We start from the raw sequence: 20,043 nt of genomic DNA, 5'->3' as shown, positions 1-20,043 counted from the left end.
TAAAACAACTGCTAGGAGAAAAGTCACAAAATTCATGGCTATATAGAAAAGTCATTAATAGTACGATTTATTATCGTTTCTAAAGATAATAATGAATTGGTAATTTTAGACTAGATGAATGTTATTAATAAGCATTTCTTCTATTCCAATCCTTCCCAGGAAAACTGGTTTGCTCAAGGTGCTTTCTCTAACTCAATTTTCCTATTTTTCCATCTGTGACTTACCTGCGACAATAAAAAGGCAACTGTTCCTTCCATTATCATTTCCTCAGGACTAGCAAGCTGTCTGCCTGCATTCTCTATTTCACATAAACTTTTAACATGCTATTTTTACAGTTATTTAGTTAATGTAAAAGAAGGGAAGGCATTTCCATAAGTTCAAATGCATGCTTTTGGTGAATCATGAATGAATAATTCAGTAAGGCAACATCATGGAAAGGACTACTTTGGGAAACAGACAGATAAATTCAAGACAAAAAAAAAGAGCAGTGACCAGGTTATAAATTTTTTTGTGTTGAGATAAAGAGACAGAATTGTCTCAAGGAAGTTTTTGGAAACTACTAAAGAAAATATCAGACCCAAGCTTTAGACGTTCAGTATGATAAGCAATATAGAAGAGCTAGAGAAAGTTTAGGTAAAACCGGGCCATGAAAAATATTAGGAGCCTTATCTACAGTAATCCAGGCAAGATAGGAGAGATGTACACATGAAAAGAATGAAACAGAATCAAAAACAACACTTGTTTGAATAAATGGAAGAATCACTAACTCCTACCTGGGTCTATGACTATTATTGCTGCGACATTTGAATTCATTCACCAAGTCCACAAAAAAATCCAAGACCTTACATAATGTAGCATAAAATCTCAGCCAGAATTACAGATTAATTCTACTTTAAGGATACTCAAGATTTGAAAGTCCAAACATATAAAATATAAGGCCTAATCCAAATAGAAATCTTTGCTCAAATGTTACCTACATTTTCTCAGTAAAACCTTCCTTGGTTATCCTACCTAAGGTTTTAACAAACCTCCCTACAAATAACTCCCTACCCCCTTTTCCCTGATTTGTTTTTTCCCCTTAGCATTTAGAATTGTCTAGCATATTATTTATTTTATTTATTATAATATTTCTTCATCCCTCACTAGAATGCGTATTGCCTTAAAAACTGGGACTTGTTTATTTACATATCCCCAGTGCGTAGAATAGTGTCTAGCATATAGTAGCTACTCAATAAATACTTGTTACATGAAAGACTCACCCTTAAAAAGGGAGTATTCCCTTTTGATAATGTAGGATTCAATGAAGTTTCTTTAGTGCAAGGTAAGCTAAAAACTCAGCCCATACTGGCAACTGAAATATGAATGAGAGTGGTCTGAATGACTGACAAGAAAAATTTAGATTGGACTCAAAAAGAAAATAATAAGGAAGATACTAAAGCCAGAAGGAGTCTAGTGAAGTTGGGAAAAAACTGGAGGTACAAAGTGATAGAGTAAGCACAACATTCTAAGTGCAAGAAAAGGGGAATAAAATAGAAATGACCGGAAATTGTAAAATTCCTCAAATAGAACAGTTTTGAGTAACAACCAGATCCAGGAAAGTAGGTTGCTGAAAGGAAGACCAGAAGGTCAAGACTATGCAAAGAAAAGCTGCCAAAAATGATGATGAGGCTCAGATGTGGAAAAGTTGGCTATGGGAAGGAACTGCTACAGTCAACAGATGAAAATAAAAGCTAGAGGATGGTGATCTGAATGGTACAATGTGTCAACAGAGGGATGTATATACATGGGTGATAGAGTAATATTCTGTAAGAAGAGTAAGGAACAATAAAAATGCTGAACTACTTCTACTCCCACTCCCACTTCTCCCCCTAACTCTGTGGTCTTATGGTGAATAGAACCAGTATCTTCCAAGAGAAAGAGCTGCTGAATCCTAAGTGGAAAGCTAGTTCATGCAACTGGTTTTCAATGGAGGAAGAGTTCTGTAGAAGGACTGATATTTCACAATGGAATAATTCACAGAGGCATAGTGGGAAAGGCTAAGCAGGAAACTGTTCTGTACTTTTATAAAGTTCAATTCAAGGAAGAAAGATGATCTCTGATCTTCTAAGGTTTCCAATGGCGGACAATGGGGGAGTCTCATTTTTAAAAAAGCCACTGCTATATTTTAACTACTTTATTTTCTTCCTAGAAAACAAACACTCCACTTTGTTTTAGCCTCTAGTAAATGGAAAGAATCCCCATTTTTAAAATGTGTCTTTTTAAACAACAGAACCATTATCTTATAGGCATTTTAACTTTTATAACCATTTTTATCCACAACCTAATTACTTAATAATCTAAAAAACAATTCCTTAAATCTTTGGCAAATTCTTAAAACTTGAAATGTTTCTTATTTTTCCTTTCTTCATTTTAATATTACTTTGTCACTCTAAGCTTACAATGATATCTATAACTTTGCTTTGACATAGCACAGTGCCTTTTTCTTATTTCCACAGAATGTTTTAAGTAATCCAGATGTTTTAAGAGTCCTACTTTATTTTTCTATACAGCCTACCCCATTTCTTGTTATCTCTTAGTATATATTAAGCTTTTAAAAGCAAAATAACCTTTAAATTAGGATTTTTATTGTCTACTACATAAAAATATTTTAAATAGTTATTTTAGAATCCCATGATAATTAAAAACTGTTTAGTAATACTTTAGCAAAATTGTAAATATTATTATGGATAGTTTATTCGAGTACTCATAAAGATTCTAAAGGTATAATTCAGTGTTCAAATTTATATATTACATGCAACTTAGCTAAAATGGTCAAATAATATAAACTATACATATGGTAAAATACTCTGATAAAATGTTTGCCTATAAGAGTGTCATATTAACAGAGAACGGTCACTGTATCTAGCGAAAATTGAATGCAAAAGAGAAAGTTCTTATCATGGAAAATGTGAAGCTCCACAGTGAAGATTATCTACCCAAATTAACAGTTAAATTTTAGTTAGCATTTTTTAAAAATGTGATCCAAGATAACACTTTCATTGAAGAAACCAAGGCTGTAAAGATTTAGAAGGAAATGGAGGCTACAATTCATATAAATTAAAAAAAAAAAAAAAAAGCAGTTCTGAGAATCCATCCTTGTCAAAAACCATCTCACCCATCCCCAAGAGTCATTATTACCTAATAAAAGGTAATATTTCATTATCTTAGGCTACAACACCAAAACCTAGTGTTTCTTTTGAATTCCTTCTCAATCATCAATAAAATATGAAAGTCAATGTAGAGCAGAACTTTCCAACTTTTTCCTCGGGCACACTTAGAAAAATAACATTTGTAAGGCAACCAGGAAAGCGGAGGAACTGCTAGTGGTAAAGAGAGGCAAGCAGCCTGGGAGCTCCAGTCACTTTGACCTATTCATGAGCTCTAATTTAGAGTATGAAAGGGTAGCCTGAGAAATAAATTTCACCTTTGTAAGCATCATAAAAACAGGCAAGTTATAGGTAAACACCACAGGAAATAATTTCTGATCTCTCTGAATGAACAAATGAATGAATGAATGAATGAGTAATGACCTACTTACACAAAAGGCTGCCTTCCTTAAAAAATCCCAGTCAGCCTGCTCTTTATCTGCGTTCCCTTTCTTGTTTAAAAAAAAAAAAAAAAAAGTGAAATATAGCCCTTTGGGAAGTGTAACAAGACATTTTTAGTACAAGTAATTGTAAATCAAAGACTGGAAAAAGTCTTCTACCAAAGTGCTTCTTTTACCCTTGAGAAAAGCCATCTTTCTTCTTCACTATTGTGAACCAGTATTCAGACTGATACGCACTCTTTAAAGTATCATCTAGTATTTCTTTATCAGCTACACACAAGTGTTCTCAGATTACTAATCACGATCCTTTCTTAAAGTGCACAAGTTTGCCCATAGGGTATGAGAGGCAGGTATCTCACGTCATTTCTAAAATTCATCTAAGGTAGAAGATTCTAAGATGTGACTCACATAAAAAAATGGGTACAGAACACAGTTTTTACCAGATTAACTACTGCATGGGGATAACAGTTAATTGCAGTTTACTCACCAAGGATTTTTAAAGAAAACCATAATTAACTTGGGAAGAAATTTGTAAACTCAATAGACTCGACAGTCATAAGGTACTTCTTTTTTAGGTAAATCATGAAACTAGAATCCAGAAAAATGGATTAAACTAAAACTAATCAACAAAAATATCTGCAGATAAGGACATTAATGATCCCAAAATGCAGTGATCATGAAAAAGATATATACTTCAATTCTGTTATTGCTTCAGAATTATCTTGACCAAATGTGCATTACCCAAGAGAGGGGGCCAAATTATTTCAATGTCCCTGTCCCATTTGTCTTGAGATTCCATAACACTTTGTTATTTTCAATTTATATCCATGCATTGCTGCCTCTGCCTTTGATTACACGAGTCCCCATCACCTACAACTCTTTACTATAGCTAATCCCTACAAGAAAAATGGCAACCCTCCAACTGAAAGTCATTTTTCTTCTATGTCTACATAGAGACAGACTTATCATCTGTGTTTCACAAATAAGTTTCCTCTAGGCGAAATGGTCAGGTGAAACAACACATGTTCCGATTCCTAGGTCAGCGCTTTCTCAGAAAAACCTCTTTTCTTGTTAGTCTGTTACGATTCTATACCCCAGGATTAGGTTATGGGCTCAAATTAAGTCCTGACATAAGGAAATAAGTTTTTGTGTGTTCTTTCCGAACCCCAGTTTTAATTCTCACTAGCTTTATGTCAAAGCCACACTCCACCTAATCCATCAATCTGAACTTTCTCTGACCAGCTTCACTCCTAGTTAAGGAGTAAGATTTGGTCCCATATTTAATTATCCTAAAGTAAACTGTCCACATTCATTAACATAACTAATACTCTGTTTCACTCTGATATTCCTTTTCTCTACTTCACATCTAGGTTATCTTCTGCTTGTTTTTATGCTTTTTCTAGCAAGCTTTTTCCCTCCAACTCTTTCTCCACCTTTGACTTCTGTCTTCTTTTTTCCCATTTTTACAAAATTAAAACATGCCTTAAATCTTCACTATTTCACTCCATTCCTAAAATCTACAACCTCTCCTCCAATAACATACCCATTATTATTATCTCAGACAAGAAGCATAAACTCCAGAACAAGTCATCACAGGCTCTTTCTTAGAAGTTTACAAGGCTTATTTAAATAAGCATTAGTATATGCCAGATTATGCAAGCTCAAAACCACCTTTAAATATTTAAACTTTTAGAGATGACATGTTAGATTTATTATATACACTTATGACTTCAACTGGGGTTTCCACAATCCTAAAAACACATTCTGGTTAATTGAGATACCTTGTCAGGAATGAATCATAAACTCAAAAAACAGAGTTGGAAAGCTTTCAAGAGGATTTAGGGTAACTCTCCATTTAACTGAGGCAGATATTGGTACACAGACAAGTTGGGCAACTTTCTAAATTACTAAGATAATTCAGTAGTAAAAAATATCCAGAAAACAAACCAGAATTAAAAGTAGATTTATTCAAAATGTTCATATATTGAAAGAATTATTTGGAACTTAAAACACATTTTCAATAGACATAACATTGTTGATGCTAACTAAATGGGCTTACAAACTAGTCCACAATTACATATTTAAAGGGAATTCTAGGTCTTTTCAAGAGTCTTAAAAATTTCTGGCATTTTATTCTCATTTTGCTTCTAAGTGTATGCTTTCCTTTTGCTTGATGAAGAAATGACATTAACATGACTGCAATTGTTTTTTGGCTCACAAATGAAATAAAAAAGAGCTTTCCACACCAATTAAGAGAGTAAATATCTAACATTATCAAAGTTTAGATTCAGTTTTAAAATACACAGATGGAAGAAAACACTCATCTAGGTAGAAGACAGGAGAGTTAAAAACTAGTCTGGCAACCAGGTAGTCTTATGAGCCTAGAATAACTAGACTAATAGAGAATGAAGAGAAAGAACCTGAGAAAACAGACTCCAGAGTAGGAGCCAGTAAAATTTTCTGTAAAACTCCAAATACTTATTGTCTCTACTGCAACTACTCTACTCTGTCACTGTAGTACGAAAGCAGCCATAGACAAAGTGTAAACAAATGAGTTAGGCTATGTTCCAATAAAACTTTATTTATGGACATTGAGATTTGAATTTAACATAATTTTCATGTGTCACAAAATTGTTACTCTTCTTCAATTTTTTTTCAATCATTAAAAAATGTAAAAACGATTTTTTTTTAACTTGAAGACTCTTTTTTAAAGATTTGATTTATTTGTCAGAGAGAGAGAGAGTAAGAGCGAACACAAGCAGGGGGAATGACAGGCAGAGGAAAAAGCAGGCTCCCCGCTGAGCAAGGAGCCCAATGCGGGACTCCATCCCAGGACCCTGGGATCATGACCTGAGCTGAAGGCAGTTGCTTAACCAACTGAGCCACCCAGCATCCCCGTAAACACCATTCTTAACCCATGGGTCATACAAAAACACAAGGCAGGCCTGGATATTCCCTGTGGACTGTAGTTTGTCAACCACTAGTCTACGGGAGAGTGAGAAAGAAGGAAAGGCAGATTGTACCTAGTTTAATAACTAGGGGGGCTATTCATGCATTAAACCTGATAAAAAAATGCAGCTCCTTTCTAACACATATACATTAATGAGTCCCAGTTGCAAAGAAACAGGCAACAGGCATATTTCACCGTCTTTAAGATTAAAAGAGCTTAGAAACATAATCACTGATCCTGGGCAAAAATCATTCTCCTAATGGTAACTGATTAAAACTTTAAGTAGATAATTCATTCTATAGAATCTTAAAATTATAGCAGTAGATACATTATTCATTACCATTTTGTCCCTGAGTCGCTCTCCACGGATAAAAAAGTCAGCACAGCCATTCTCTTCCTGGTGAGGGACTTTGAAGACAGTGACGCAGCTTAGTCCACTCCCTCCAAGTGGTAACCATCCACCACTTGAGTCATCCCGGGTCATCACCACAGCTCGCACTCGTGCATAACTATTACTAAAACAGATGCAAAGATTAGAAATTAGGTTTTCCATAAGCAAGAAACAGCCAAGCTGTCAGTCTTATTTGAGAAATCAAAGACCACATTAGTTAATGTGTGATAACTGTTTCCTACTTCCATGACAGTCCACAAAGTAACCTACATGAAAGAGGTAAAAAAAACAAAAACAAAAACAAAAACCACAAACTTAAAAGGTTAACCTTTATTTTGAAGACTAACCTTAAAATAAAAGACCGCAGATCTCGTATTTCAATTCATCATTTGAGTAGTTCAAGTACATCTGATTGCCATGGAACAAGTTATAAAGGACCCCAGGGACAAATATTGTCAAACTACATAGGCCACGATCAAACTTGTCTATTTATGTCCACCTGTTACAATATAACCAGGACAAGTTACTGCTATATTTTAGCACATTTAATTGTGACATCTGTAAGTTTCTAACATTTCGAGATTATTAAATAAAGTGCTGAAGCAAATGCAGTACAGATGCCACATTTTTTATTTCTTCTAACAACTGGGAATCTAAATCACATAGATCATATAAAGACAAATGTTCTATTTCAAGAACTTATCAAGCAAATTCATCCATAGAAACTTCTCATGCTCTCTTTTTAGCAGTCTCTAAAGAGACCACATCCTAGTTCTAGCCAGAATCATTTCCCAATATTAACCACAACTGTTCTTTACATAAAATCTAAGAAATGTGTCACATAAACTAATATTCTAGATTACTGACATCTAAGCATTTTAGTTTCAAATTTTCAATGTAATAATTATTAATGAAATCCTTTCTAAAAGTAGTACCCCTTGATAAATTCTTAGAAAATTGTATTAAATATAACTTACACTTGTCTTGGTTACTATGAATAACAATTGAGGTTCTATGTAACAGTTCTGTGCTACTTAGTGTCTTTGCATGTTCAAAGTGTTAGGTTGCCAGTTGTCATTTCTGTTGTGCTAGTTCTTGTCTGAAATCTCCCCCTGGTTGTCGTTGGGTTTTTTTTTTTTTTTTTTTTTTTTTTTTTTTTTTTGCTTTATATATTTATTTCGTTGAGGTATACTTTACATACAGTAACATACTGATCTTAAATACAAAATTCAACAAATTCTGACAAATGTACACATCTGCATAACCAACATGATAATCAAGATATGGAACATTTTCATGACTCCAGAAAATGCCCTTAAGCCTCCTATCCATCAAATAGGTAACCACTATTCTGTTTCTAAGCAAATAATTAGCTTTGACTGTTATGGGCCTTCAATATCCATGGGATCAAACAGAATCACCATTTGTACCCTTTTTGTCTGACTTATTTGACTCATTATGCTGTTGTATTAGTTCACTCTTTTTTACTGCTAAGTAGTCCTCTCACTGAATAAATACATCACAATTCACTTAATTCTGTCCTGTGTTCATGGGCATTTGGATTGTTCCTAGTTGCTAGCTATTATGAATGAAGCTGTTATATAAATATTCTTGTACCAGTCTTTTTGTAGACATTTGCTTTCGTTTCTCTTAATATGGAGGAATGGAACTGATGGGTTACAGGACAGTATGTTTAACTATAAAAGAAATTATATTTTCCAAAGTGGTTTTATCATTATTCATTCCCATCAATAATGCATCATAATTTCAGTTGCTCCATATCCTTGCTAACATTTGGTGTTTCCAGTCTTTTAAATTTTACTCATTATAGTGAGTTTACAGTGGCAACCCATTATGGTTTTAGTATCAATTTCCCTGATGACTCATGGTATTGAACAACTTTTCATACGGCTATGGGCCATTTACATGCCATCCTCTTTTTAAGTCTTTGGTCATTTTTTTATTATGCTTTTATTTTTGATTTTTAGAAGTTCTTTATATATTCTTGACCCAAGTCTCTTGTCAGAAAGCTGTATACATTTAAAGCATCATTGTGCTGTGGTTGAGTGAGGAGTCTAAAGTCTTATCTTCACAAGTTGGATCCTGGCTCAGCAACTTACTAGCTGTGTGTCCTTGAGAAAGTTACTGTATGCACCTTAATAAATGTAAACAATGCCTGACACATAATAAAAAATATGTAAGTATTAATTATTATTACTAAAACAAATAATTAAAATTGTAGAAGTCAGCCTGGTAATTCAAAGCCAAGAAGGACCTGGGAAAAGATAAAATTTACACAGTCAACCATAATTCTCTATTATTGGAGTCAAACTAATTTTTATGGGAAGCGCTACAAGTCTTTAGCTTTACAGGTTACTGTTCTAAGCTTTTATTATTCAGTTATTCAGAGCCTCTGATTCTTGTCTGGGCCCCATTCTTATCAATCTTCAACTCAGAGAACTGGTCAGAGGAGGTATGAACGCATAGCACAAAAGCTGGTCTGACAGAGGTACCAAATTGGGAGTCCTCCTCTTAGGATGGGCTGGAACAAGTACCTCTACTATAAGTAAACATGACATGCATACCAACAAGCCAGGGAAGCTTCTTAGACTGAGAACCAGCTTGGAGGGATACAATACTAGACAAAGGTCATTTGGTTTGTCAAGAATTTAACCTAAGGATACTCTAAAAGCACAGCACATGGACGTATTGGGTTCAGATTAAATGTCTGTGAACTGAACTCATTCATTTAAAGGTCAATATGTTTGAAGTTCAGTCACAAAGGTAGAACCTGGGTTAAAACCAAAATTCAAGTTCCCAACAAGCATTTAAGTATTTATTTTACTGTAAGATCCTGACTCTTCCTTCTTATCTAATTCTGTAGTAAACTGGGAAGTTTAAGAATTTTATCCTAGGTTCCACAAGACTTACAAAACCCAAGGAGTAAAATAACCCATTCAGAAGCTCAGGGTATATTTTGAGTTCAGAGTGTAAGAGTAGTTAACCTCTTTAGGGTATAAGCTCTTACTTTTTCATCTTTGAATTTTACTAATTCTCATTTAAAATTTGCATAATGCTTCTCAGCATATTTTATATTTTAAAAATATAAAAATGTCCATAAATAAAGAATATTAGAAAATATATAAAAATCCTAAGTAGTTATTTTAGGATGGTGAAGTTAGGTATTTTCCCTTCATTTCTGTTTCTTCAAAATTATTTTTAATTAATATTTATAAATCAAAAGTGATTTAAATATAGAACTTACTACATTTTAACTATGTCTTGGCTTTTCTCAAGATACTGTAAAAATTTTAGAATGTTCTTTTTAACAATGTATGAATGCATTTTTTCAAAAAAGTATCCCTAACATAACTCTCTTTGCTAACCCAATTATTTTGGTTTCTACTTTATAAAGTGCCACCTAAAAGAGACATATTGTCCTTTCTAGAAAAATCAGATAAAACAAAGATCTCTTTAGTAGAAGAGTAATAAGGCTGCCTGATTCACTGTTCACTTTAATACAATAAAAGAAGTTTTAAAGCTGACCAGTAATTTATGTACTTTTTAAAATCTCATGCTTTCAACTATACCAAATATGTCATTGTTTCCCTTATCTATTCAAGCTGACCCTTCAAGCTTTAAAGTACTTCAGGAGCTCGCGTAAATAAATCTGTATTCCCCTACCACAGCCTTTGTTAGTTTATAACTGAACAACTCAGCTTCCAACTTTAAGACCTAAGACTAGAATACGTACAATAAAATTTTTCAAGCTGTTAAATAAATGTGCAGGATGGGGTTTTGTTGTTTGTTTTTAAAGAGAGATCTTCCTTCCTGCCAAGGTTAATCTTTTCACCTGTGCTTTTAATTTTTATAATCTCTTTACCTTCAAATGTCTTTTCCCAAATAAAAGTAGTAACTCTTTTGTCTAAAACATGCAACCTCACCTAAAGACTAATGGTAGCTCTTACAAACTGCTGTTATCTGCCTTGCAGCATAATAAAATTTGTACTTGTAATCCCCTCCTTAGATAAAAGTGACTTTAGAGCAAGGAACAAAATTGTATTATTCTATTTAAAATAATAATAAACACTTTTCCCTGATCATGTAAACAGAAGCCCATCCTAGTAAATGTGGAAAATAAAGAAAAATAATACTTGCCATCACAGAGTTAAAATATTAAGAACTTGTTGGATTTTACTCTGTTTATCAGATTTGTAATCTATTAGTCTATTAGTCTGAGGCAATAGCTATTTATGATGACAATTTATTCTTATTGCTAAGAATGGAACAATTACCCTCTTGAGCTGCTTTAATACTTAGTTGAAAGGTACTTGTTCTCAGTGATTTATCTTAAAAAAGTCAAACCTAGACTACTTCTATAATTTTCTGAAATAGTTTAAACTAAAGCTCTATTCTTTCCTGTGGTAGTGGACTACACAATAACCACTTTTCAGCCTAGCTTTTATTCTGATGAAACGAAGAGGCTCTTGCTGTAAAACATAGCTGTGTTTCCTTTATTTCATTCAAAATCTAAATTGCATCTCAACTGCTAATCTCTGATCTCATCTTAACAATTATATCAAATATATCCTTTCAGCTATAGTCAGCAAATTAGAAAATTAATGTAGAAGTGCAGGTGAGAGGTAATGTTGTGTTGGCCTTGGGTGATAATACTGGACACAAGAGGAATAAACTGATTTGGGTCTATTTTGGTGGAAGAGCCAGGAGGATTTATTGATGGGGTTAAGCAAGTGTTCTAAATTACCTAAAATTCTTAGTCACCATGACCTTTATTTTCTAAAATTTTCAACTGGTACTTCAGTAAAGTTAAAGGCAACAGAAGAGAACCAAACATAAAGATAAATTTTGACCCTCTTGTATTGATCCATGTAGTTTCTTTTGAAATAGCAGTACTGGATTATACATAATCCAGAACAACTCTAAAGCTGTACATTATTGTATTTTGTAGTAAATGCCTATTACAGTTGCATTTTCAAATTTGCACATTGGCAAAAACATTTCTTATCAAATCAGGGTACAGTCATGGGGCTACTACAAGCCCCAGTAGTCTAATATGAAAAATGTCCTTGGCCAAAAATGGCCTTCTTTTTTAGTTTCTTTTCTCCCTTGTATCATACTCTTGCTTTTATTACCAAGCTTATTATATACACCTACCCAACTGCCTTCTTGCTCTCTTCATTCTTTCTATACTATCTCTAATTTTCAACTGAGTTGTCCTTCTACTGATTTGCATAAATTCTTTATATTAGCAATGCTAATCCTCTGCCAGTTCTGTGAATTATAAGTATCTTCTGATCTGTGGCTTCTTTTATTTTTGTCATGTCTTTCAAAGAACAAAGCTTTTCTTTTACCATGGTCAAATGTATTTCTTTTCCTTTAATGATTTGTGCAGGTGACTTTCTATAAGATCTCATACATATCTATTATAAACCTTTTACATTCTATTAAGAGATAAAACTTCTTTTTCTTTTTAAAATCATTTCAGCAAACAGAATTCTCTACTTTCTCTGAAAGTAAGAGAGTCCTTAAAGTCACCATGTCTGGAAAATATTCATATATCTACTTTATTATAGCCCATGACCACTGACCAGAAGTTAAATCCAACTTGGTCTTGGTTTCTCAGCTATACATGATTCTGCTTCCTCTGGGCACGGCAACCAAGCCTGTTATACGTAGCGCTGGTGACTTGACACCTACCTTCATTAAGTTCTTTCTGTATCTAGGATCCCCTATGGTCCAGCATGGATTTATACCAGAAAACTTCCCCATCCCATTCTGAAGGCTAACCCAACCTCTAAACTTTCCTACCCTTCCATACTTTAACACTTCTAGGTGTATCTTTTTTTTTAATTTCACCTATATATTGAACATTACTTCAAACAGAGCTCAATTATATTTTCACCAAAACACTGCCAAATTATTACAATGATGTTGCCAATATACATCATTTATGCCCTTACCTAAGAAGTTTCCTAACCTAAAGAAGATTTTTTTGTGTGTGCTGTAAGCTGATCTTTATTTTTTTTAATTAACATATAATGTATTGCTTCAGGGGTACAGGTCTGATTCATTAGTCCTATATAATACTCAGTGCTCATAACAGCACATACCCTCCCCAATGTCCATCACCCCATTACCCCATCACCTCACTCCTCTCCCCCCTCTTCAGCAACCTAAAGAGGATTTTTAATATAGATTTAAAGCTTGAAAGTACAGAAAATTTTATAACAAGGAGAGACTGTGGTCAGAGATTACTTAGAAAGTTATTTTAACAAATTTTACATAATAAAGTATCTTAATAAATGTATTTATATAGACAATTCTGATTATCACTTTGTCACAACACCACAACTATCTGTAATGGAAGCTGGGAAATGCAGTCTATATATATTTCCAGGCAACCGTGTGCCCATCTAAAAATTGGGAACACTCTTACCAAAGAAAAACAGAACAGATACAAGGGACTAATTAGCAGTCTCTGGCAAAAAGGTAAAATAAAAAAATTACAAATAAAAACTTAAGACCTTGGAACCAAACTGTTCTCAGAATGAAGTACAAAGGTGCACTGGGATAGGACAGTAGAGAGGAAGAAAGGAGAGAGGAACAGACAGAAAAGGAGAAAAAGACTAAAAACAAAACAAAACAAAAAAAACAACAAAAAAAGGAAAGTGTTTCAGAAATGGTAAGTTTAAAAATAGTCAGCTAGACCATTATTGAACGACCAACAGGCCGTGAGAAATGTACACATTTAGGAAAGAGATCTGAGAAAAAACCAGAACTGTACAAATAAGTCAATTTGTTGTTTTGTATAGTAATGGTTCTTAAATTGGGGGCTCAGGGTAATCACTGATACTACTGAAATTGTGATTAAAGTTACAGACTATTTCCCCTGAAGAAAAAATATATATGGCTTAAAAAAAAAATCACATTTGAATACAATTTTGGGGATTCATAATCCCTTCCAAGAGGTTCACAAGCCTGAGATGAACAATACTCGACCTAAAGGGCAGAGTTGCTCTACGATAGGTTTTTAGGCCCCATAATTCACAGATTTGTGAAGATGATATTTCCTTGCAAATGAGTTACCTGAAAGCTGGTTAGGTGGAGTTACATGATCCTCTCTTAAGCAAATCATAAAACTACTATATTTCCAAGGAAATGAAAAATACTAATATCCAGAAAACAAAAATAAAACTAAAAGAAGATCAATTAAAGTAGGAAAGGGAGGCAGAAGAGGAAGTCAGAATCAGAGATATGAAAATGCTATACTGCTTGGCTTTAAAGATGCAAGGGGTCATGAGACAATGAATGCGGGCCTCTAGAAGCTGGAAAAGGCAAGGAAACAGATTCCCTAGATCCTCCAAAAGGAACACAGTCCTACCACTGTCTTGATTTTAGCTCAGTAAGATCTAGTTGGATGTCTAACCTTCAGACTACAATAGAACAAAACTGTGTTATTTTAAGCCACAGAGTTTGTAGTAATTTGTTGGAGTAGCAACAGGAAACTAATACAAAAGATGAGGGCAAACCTTCCTGAGGACATGAAAGCAAATCCACATACAGGAGGCAAAGATGACTATTTTCCATTTCTAACTACAACAGTACGAAACAAAATCACTAAAAATACTGAAGAAAAACAAACAAAGAAAAAACTTAGAATCCCTTAAGATTTGGTCAGTACAATAAGAATTTATATTTTTCCATAAGGAGGTATTTACAGTGACAAAACATTCCATGTCCTCAACAGTATATTTAAAGTAAGTATTACCATCCAGGTATTAAATATTATTACACAGACTGGGTATAAGAGAAAAACAAAGTATTTAATAGAAGTAAATTAGAATGATACAGCATTTCACAGTATAAGTGTGACAGTTTCTCAACTATAAAAAATACAAATGACATTCAGAAGATAACCACATTACCACCCATTCATCTATTCATTATCCAGGGAGCATTTATTTATGTTTCATACATAGGCAAAATTTAAAAGTTTTGGTCTCTTCCTAGAAGCTCATAATTTAGTGGGAAATATAAACAGTGGGATATGTTAACACAAAATGGGGAGTTTTGTGTTAGAGATGACTAAAATTCACATTTGATGTGGGTTTTGAACAGCAGTATATCAGGTGGAAGAAAAGCTAAGGACATTCCATGGAGGGAGCGTGACACAAGCATGTCACATTTAAGGACCAACATTAAGTTAACTTATTGGACGATCTTACTGTATCAGGTCTTTCATACCATGGTCAAGGGCAGTACTCTATTTTATCACAATAAAGAGACCACAGGCTGACAATCTATCAAGGGAGTAGAATTGTGTCTTTAAAAATCTCTCTAAGACCAAGAGCAGTAACAGAACTTGACTGCATCAACCCTAATGAGATAGGTTATTTCAACATTTTACAGATAAGGATATAAAAGACTGAGTTTGATTATAAAGATAAAGGTCTTGAATTACTCGTTTTGTATTAGCAACTTTAAACTTGGGAGCAAATATTATTTTCCACATAGTAATCACCAAAGCATCACAGGGCAATTAATAGCATTGTGTTTAATAGCAAGTCAGACTTCCTAGATTCCAAAGGCAGTTGCATCATTTAAAAGTTATAATCTTGGGCAAATTATTCTGCTCTCTGTACCCCCATTCTTCTGGTCTGTAAATGGGGATAATAACTATCTACTGCAGTGTTTGAAAAGTGAATGAGGAAATGCAAGTAAAGTGCTTAGTATTGTACTTGGCTCAAAAGTTTGGTGCCCAATAAATATTACTATTATAATGCCTTCATATATTAAATCAACTTTATGATGTTATAATACCTGCATTCTGGAATTGTCTAAATTTATCTCATTCTGTATGTATGATGGTTTTGTAAAATAAACCCAGGAGATAGCTTTTTACTTTTAGTAAGACTTGTTAGCCACAACTAAGTATCAAATATCAGTTCTCTAACTCTTCTGCATACTGCTTACATGATGGAAGCACTTCTAACCGAGTCATAGGCATCTGGGAAGCCTTCCAGAAGGAGAAATAAAAACTAAAATCTAAAAAGGATATAGAGGGGCGCCTGGGTGGCACAGCGGTTAAGCGTCTGCCTTCGGCTCAGGGCGTGATCCCGGCGTTATGGGATCGAGCCCTACATCAGGCTCCTCCGCTATGAGCCTGCTTCTTCCTCTCCCACTCCCCCTGCTTGTGTTCCCTCTCTCGCTGGCTGTCTCTATCTGTGTTAAATAAATAAATAAAATCTTTAAAAAAAATAAATAAATAAATAAATAAAAAGGATATAGAGGTACTCAAAAACTATGCCTGTAGAGCCAACAATTCTGGGTTCCACTAGACAGTATCATCAACCTACCAAAGTAGTTTAAAACTCTAATAACTTTGTATGTCCCATGCCTTCTGGACCCACTACTGTTAATCCCCCCCGATTCCTTAATTACCAGCACTGATGATATGATTTCATCTTTTGAAGTACTCTTGGTCTATGTTAGAAGAGCTGAACTATAAAAATATTTATTGTAAGAGACCAGAACGTAGAAGACAGGGAACCAACATTAATACCAGAGTTCATAATGAGATAAAAGCATTAGAACGAAATACAGTAAGTTTTAAAACAATCTTAAAGTTGGAAAGGCCTAAGATCCAGAGGCCATTAAAAAATACAGGGATAAATTCAACGATATGAAACACATTCCTGTAGAGCAAAAACACCATAAACAATACAGTAAAAAAGGAGTAAAAAATTGAGGGAAAAAATGTATAGCATATATCTCTTAGTTTTCTATTGTTACCATAATAAATTACTGAAAACAGTGGCTTAAAACAACACAAATTTATACAGTTCTGTGCACTGGAAGTCTAACAAGCTTCAGTGGGCTACAATTAAGGTGCTAACAGCGTTGCATTCCCTTCAGGATAATACAGAAGAGAATAGTTTCTTTGTCTTTTCCAATTCCTAAAAGCCACCCACTTCCTTGGATTGTGGCCTCCTTCCATTCTCAAAGCCAGGAACATTGCTTCTCTCACTCTTCTGTAGTCACATCTCTCTCTGAGCACAGTCCTACTGTCAGGAAAAGTTCTCCACTTTTAAGAATGCAATACTATGTACCCAGGATGAAAATGAGGAAGCTCTTTATAGTGTCAAGTGAGCTAATCTCTAAGTTTTGTTAGGTTTTGGCTTTTTTTTTTTTTAAAGGTACATAAGTATGTTTAGTATGCTATCATTTGTGGGGAAAATGGGGAAAAGACATATGCTTGCATATGAATAGAATATTTACACAAGAGAACAGATTAACTGTTTCTTTAGCAAGGGAAAAAGAGAGGTACAAGAGTAATTTTCCTTTCATTAAATGTTCTTTTATATTTTTTGAATTTTATACTATACGTATGTATTACCCTTTATTCAAAAATGTATTTACCAAACTCTTAAACACACACATGTGTGCGCACACATACTTCTTGAAGGGCTACGATCTCAAAATGGTACTTGTCTCTGTAACAAGAGCTAGCAGTTTTTGTACACATGTCGGTTATACTAAAACAATGACTTTATAGTGGAATGCAGATTGATTTTAACAGCCTTCTTGCCCTCCCTGCTGTCAAAACCTGCCCCACCCTGTACACTGAGTTCCTCCCAAGAACCTGAAAGAACCTGCATCACTGTTCCCACCTATTTACAATGTATAATTCTCCCTAATAACAGAGACTTGTTTAAATATAGCCTAGCATCTCAGCCCTCTCCACATTCCATAGAACATCCCACAAATTACATCATATGCATTTACTTCTAAAGAGACTGGGCTCATTAAGGAAATAAGGACGTGCCTGAAGAAAGTTGGATATTCTCATGTTGGATGTACAAATAATGGGCATATTACGAAGAGATACAAACACAGAAGGTGAAAGGCAAAGGAGGGAATTCCTTAGTCTTCCTAAGTCTTGCACCTCGGATCAAGGTTTTGAGAAAGAAAGGCTTGACAGGGATTCCTGAGTGGTAGAAGAAAAATGATTTCTACCCTTTGAAAGCAGACATAGGTTTAGCAGACAGGTATTCGTACAGACTCCAAGGTGAACATGGACAATCTCTAAATTATAATACATTATCTAGTTATATTTCTTACTTTCCAAAAAGTCTTCCCTGATGCCTATCATTAGGTTAGGTACCTCTTATAAATGCTTCCATCATGTAAAGTGTGAGTAGAAGTCTCAAAATAATTCACATTTGATAATTAGCTGTGGTTGATAATTCCTGTTTAAAACAAAAAGGGGACACTGATTTAGGTACATGATATCCTTGTATGTACCACTACGTAATTACATGAGAAGTTCCTCCTTACCAGGTAGGAAGGCATAGTTATCTATTTCTCTTGTTTCTTGGTGTCTTCAGTAAAATTTTACTGCCTGATCTTATCTGTGCTACCAGAAATATTAACGAAAAATTTGTGGGTTTATGACTAAGATGAAGTAATTCTCATCTAAGTCCATCAGGTCAATACCAAGAACATTTGGTGAGAGACTACCCTTCTCTCTGGTCAGGGAACAGACACAAGGAGATTCAGATGACACTCATGATGAAGTAATTCTTTCACTGTCAACATAAGTAAGATGTTTTCACTAAGAAATCCAGCAGAATCCTTTATATTGTGTGCGCCCCCAACTTTTGAATATGTTGCCAAGTCCTTCTATATGGTTTTGTACATGTAACCTTATTTAGAAGAGGTGATGAACATTTACTTTTTCAAATGCACCTGGAAGCAAGTACTGAGAATGAAGCTTTACCCGTGCTGAGAATGTACATAGTGCCTTGGCATTTAATAGCAAGGAACAAAGGAATAATGAGGGTAAGCTGACAACCCTGCCTATCTAGAATGCCAATTCTTCACTGATTAGGCAAACAAGCTGAGGATGCTAAAAGGATATGGAGTCAGTGGCAGGGACCAAAATTAATCAGCAGAATAATCCCCTGAGAAAAAGGAAAGATCTCTCCATACAGTATTTTTAAAAAAATGAGTATCTGATAGTCCTGGATATGCTTAACACGTGAAAGTCCTGGGAGTACCTCCACAAAATAGGTATTTAATAAATACTTATATAATTGAATCATGAAATAAAAAAGAAAATCAGATGAAGAAGCATGAAGAATGTTCAACAATTCTTATAAATACCTATCAAGAGTGCTTTTGGAAAAAAGGAGACAGCCCAAGATGATTTAAACACTTAATCAAATGAGAATCTAGTCAAAATTTAGGAGTCGTCAATGATAGGTACATAATTACACAATGTTAATAATACTTCATCCTATAGAAGGAAGTTTAGAGGTTCTCTAAAAATGCCACGCTAGTCTGAAAATAAAAAGTATAGTAGCAAATAGCTAGTCCTAATTGTGCAATTGCAGGACCTTTGAGAATTTTAGACATTATTCCTTCCAAATGCAACATAAATGAATTCAATTTTCACTGAAAATGCAATACCCTACAGCAGTGTGGTCTAATAGAAATATAACACAAGCCATATATGTAATCTTTAATTTTCTAGTAGTTACATTAAAAAAGTAGAAAGAGTAGGCTGACAGTGAAAACACCAGAGAGGGTTAGCTTCAAGGGCCCATCCCTCAACAGAAATACTAAAACACAGAGCAAATAGTTAGAATCAACTTTGTTGTAACTCCAGAAAATAGTCAAAGATTTACAGTGACCAAGCAAATGTAAAATCTAAGGGCAACTTGAGAATGGTAGGAAAGCTTTGTGGCACTTCCCCTTGGCCTAACCCCACTCCCCAACCCCACCATCAGAGGTGTTAAAGATGGTAACCTGTGTTCTCAGCATGGGATCCTGGTCCCTCGTTCTGGAGAAAGCAGAGCCAGACTTCAGTCTCAAAGACCTGCATCTGGAGCTCTGTGAAGGACTTGACATAAGGTGCTTACACTCCTCAAACACATCATAAGGCAAACAACCAACCAGCTGCTGCCAAGAGCAAAATATTACGATGGCCAGCAATAGATGTACCAAGAGCCTGAGAGGAAAAGCTGGGAGAGTTTCTTTGGGAATTAGAGCAATCAAAACTGATGTTATAGACTGGGGAATTTAGAAAGCCAC

General features: G+C 34.5%; 1 protein-coding gene across 2 annotated transcripts in view; it reads right to left on the bottom strand.

Moving 5' to 3' along the window:
• Positions 1–20,043, bottom strand: part of SPRED1 (sprouty related EVH1 domain containing 1) — a 115,734-nt gene that overhangs the window by 46,326 nt on the left and 49,365 nt on the right. Inside the window, exon 2 of one of the 2 annotated variants that reach the window (XM_040620444.1) lies at positions 6,877–7,051. In XM_040620444.1, the coding sequence (XP_040476378.1) occupies positions 6,877–7,051 (175 nt within the window). Of the gene's footprint in view, positions 1–6,876; positions 7,129–20,043 lie in introns of those variants that run through there. The other variant, XM_008702264.1, reaches the window with a different exon arrangement.

This window comes from Ursus maritimus, unplaced genomic scaffold, assembly GCF_017311325.1.
Source record: "Ursus maritimus isolate PB19 unplaced genomic scaffold, ASM1731132v1 scaffold_35, whole genome shotgun sequence".
Classification (NCBI taxonomy): Eukaryota; Metazoa; Chordata; class Mammalia; order Carnivora; family Ursidae; genus Ursus; species Ursus maritimus.
This window is presented reverse-complemented; position numbering and strand designations above follow the sequence as displayed.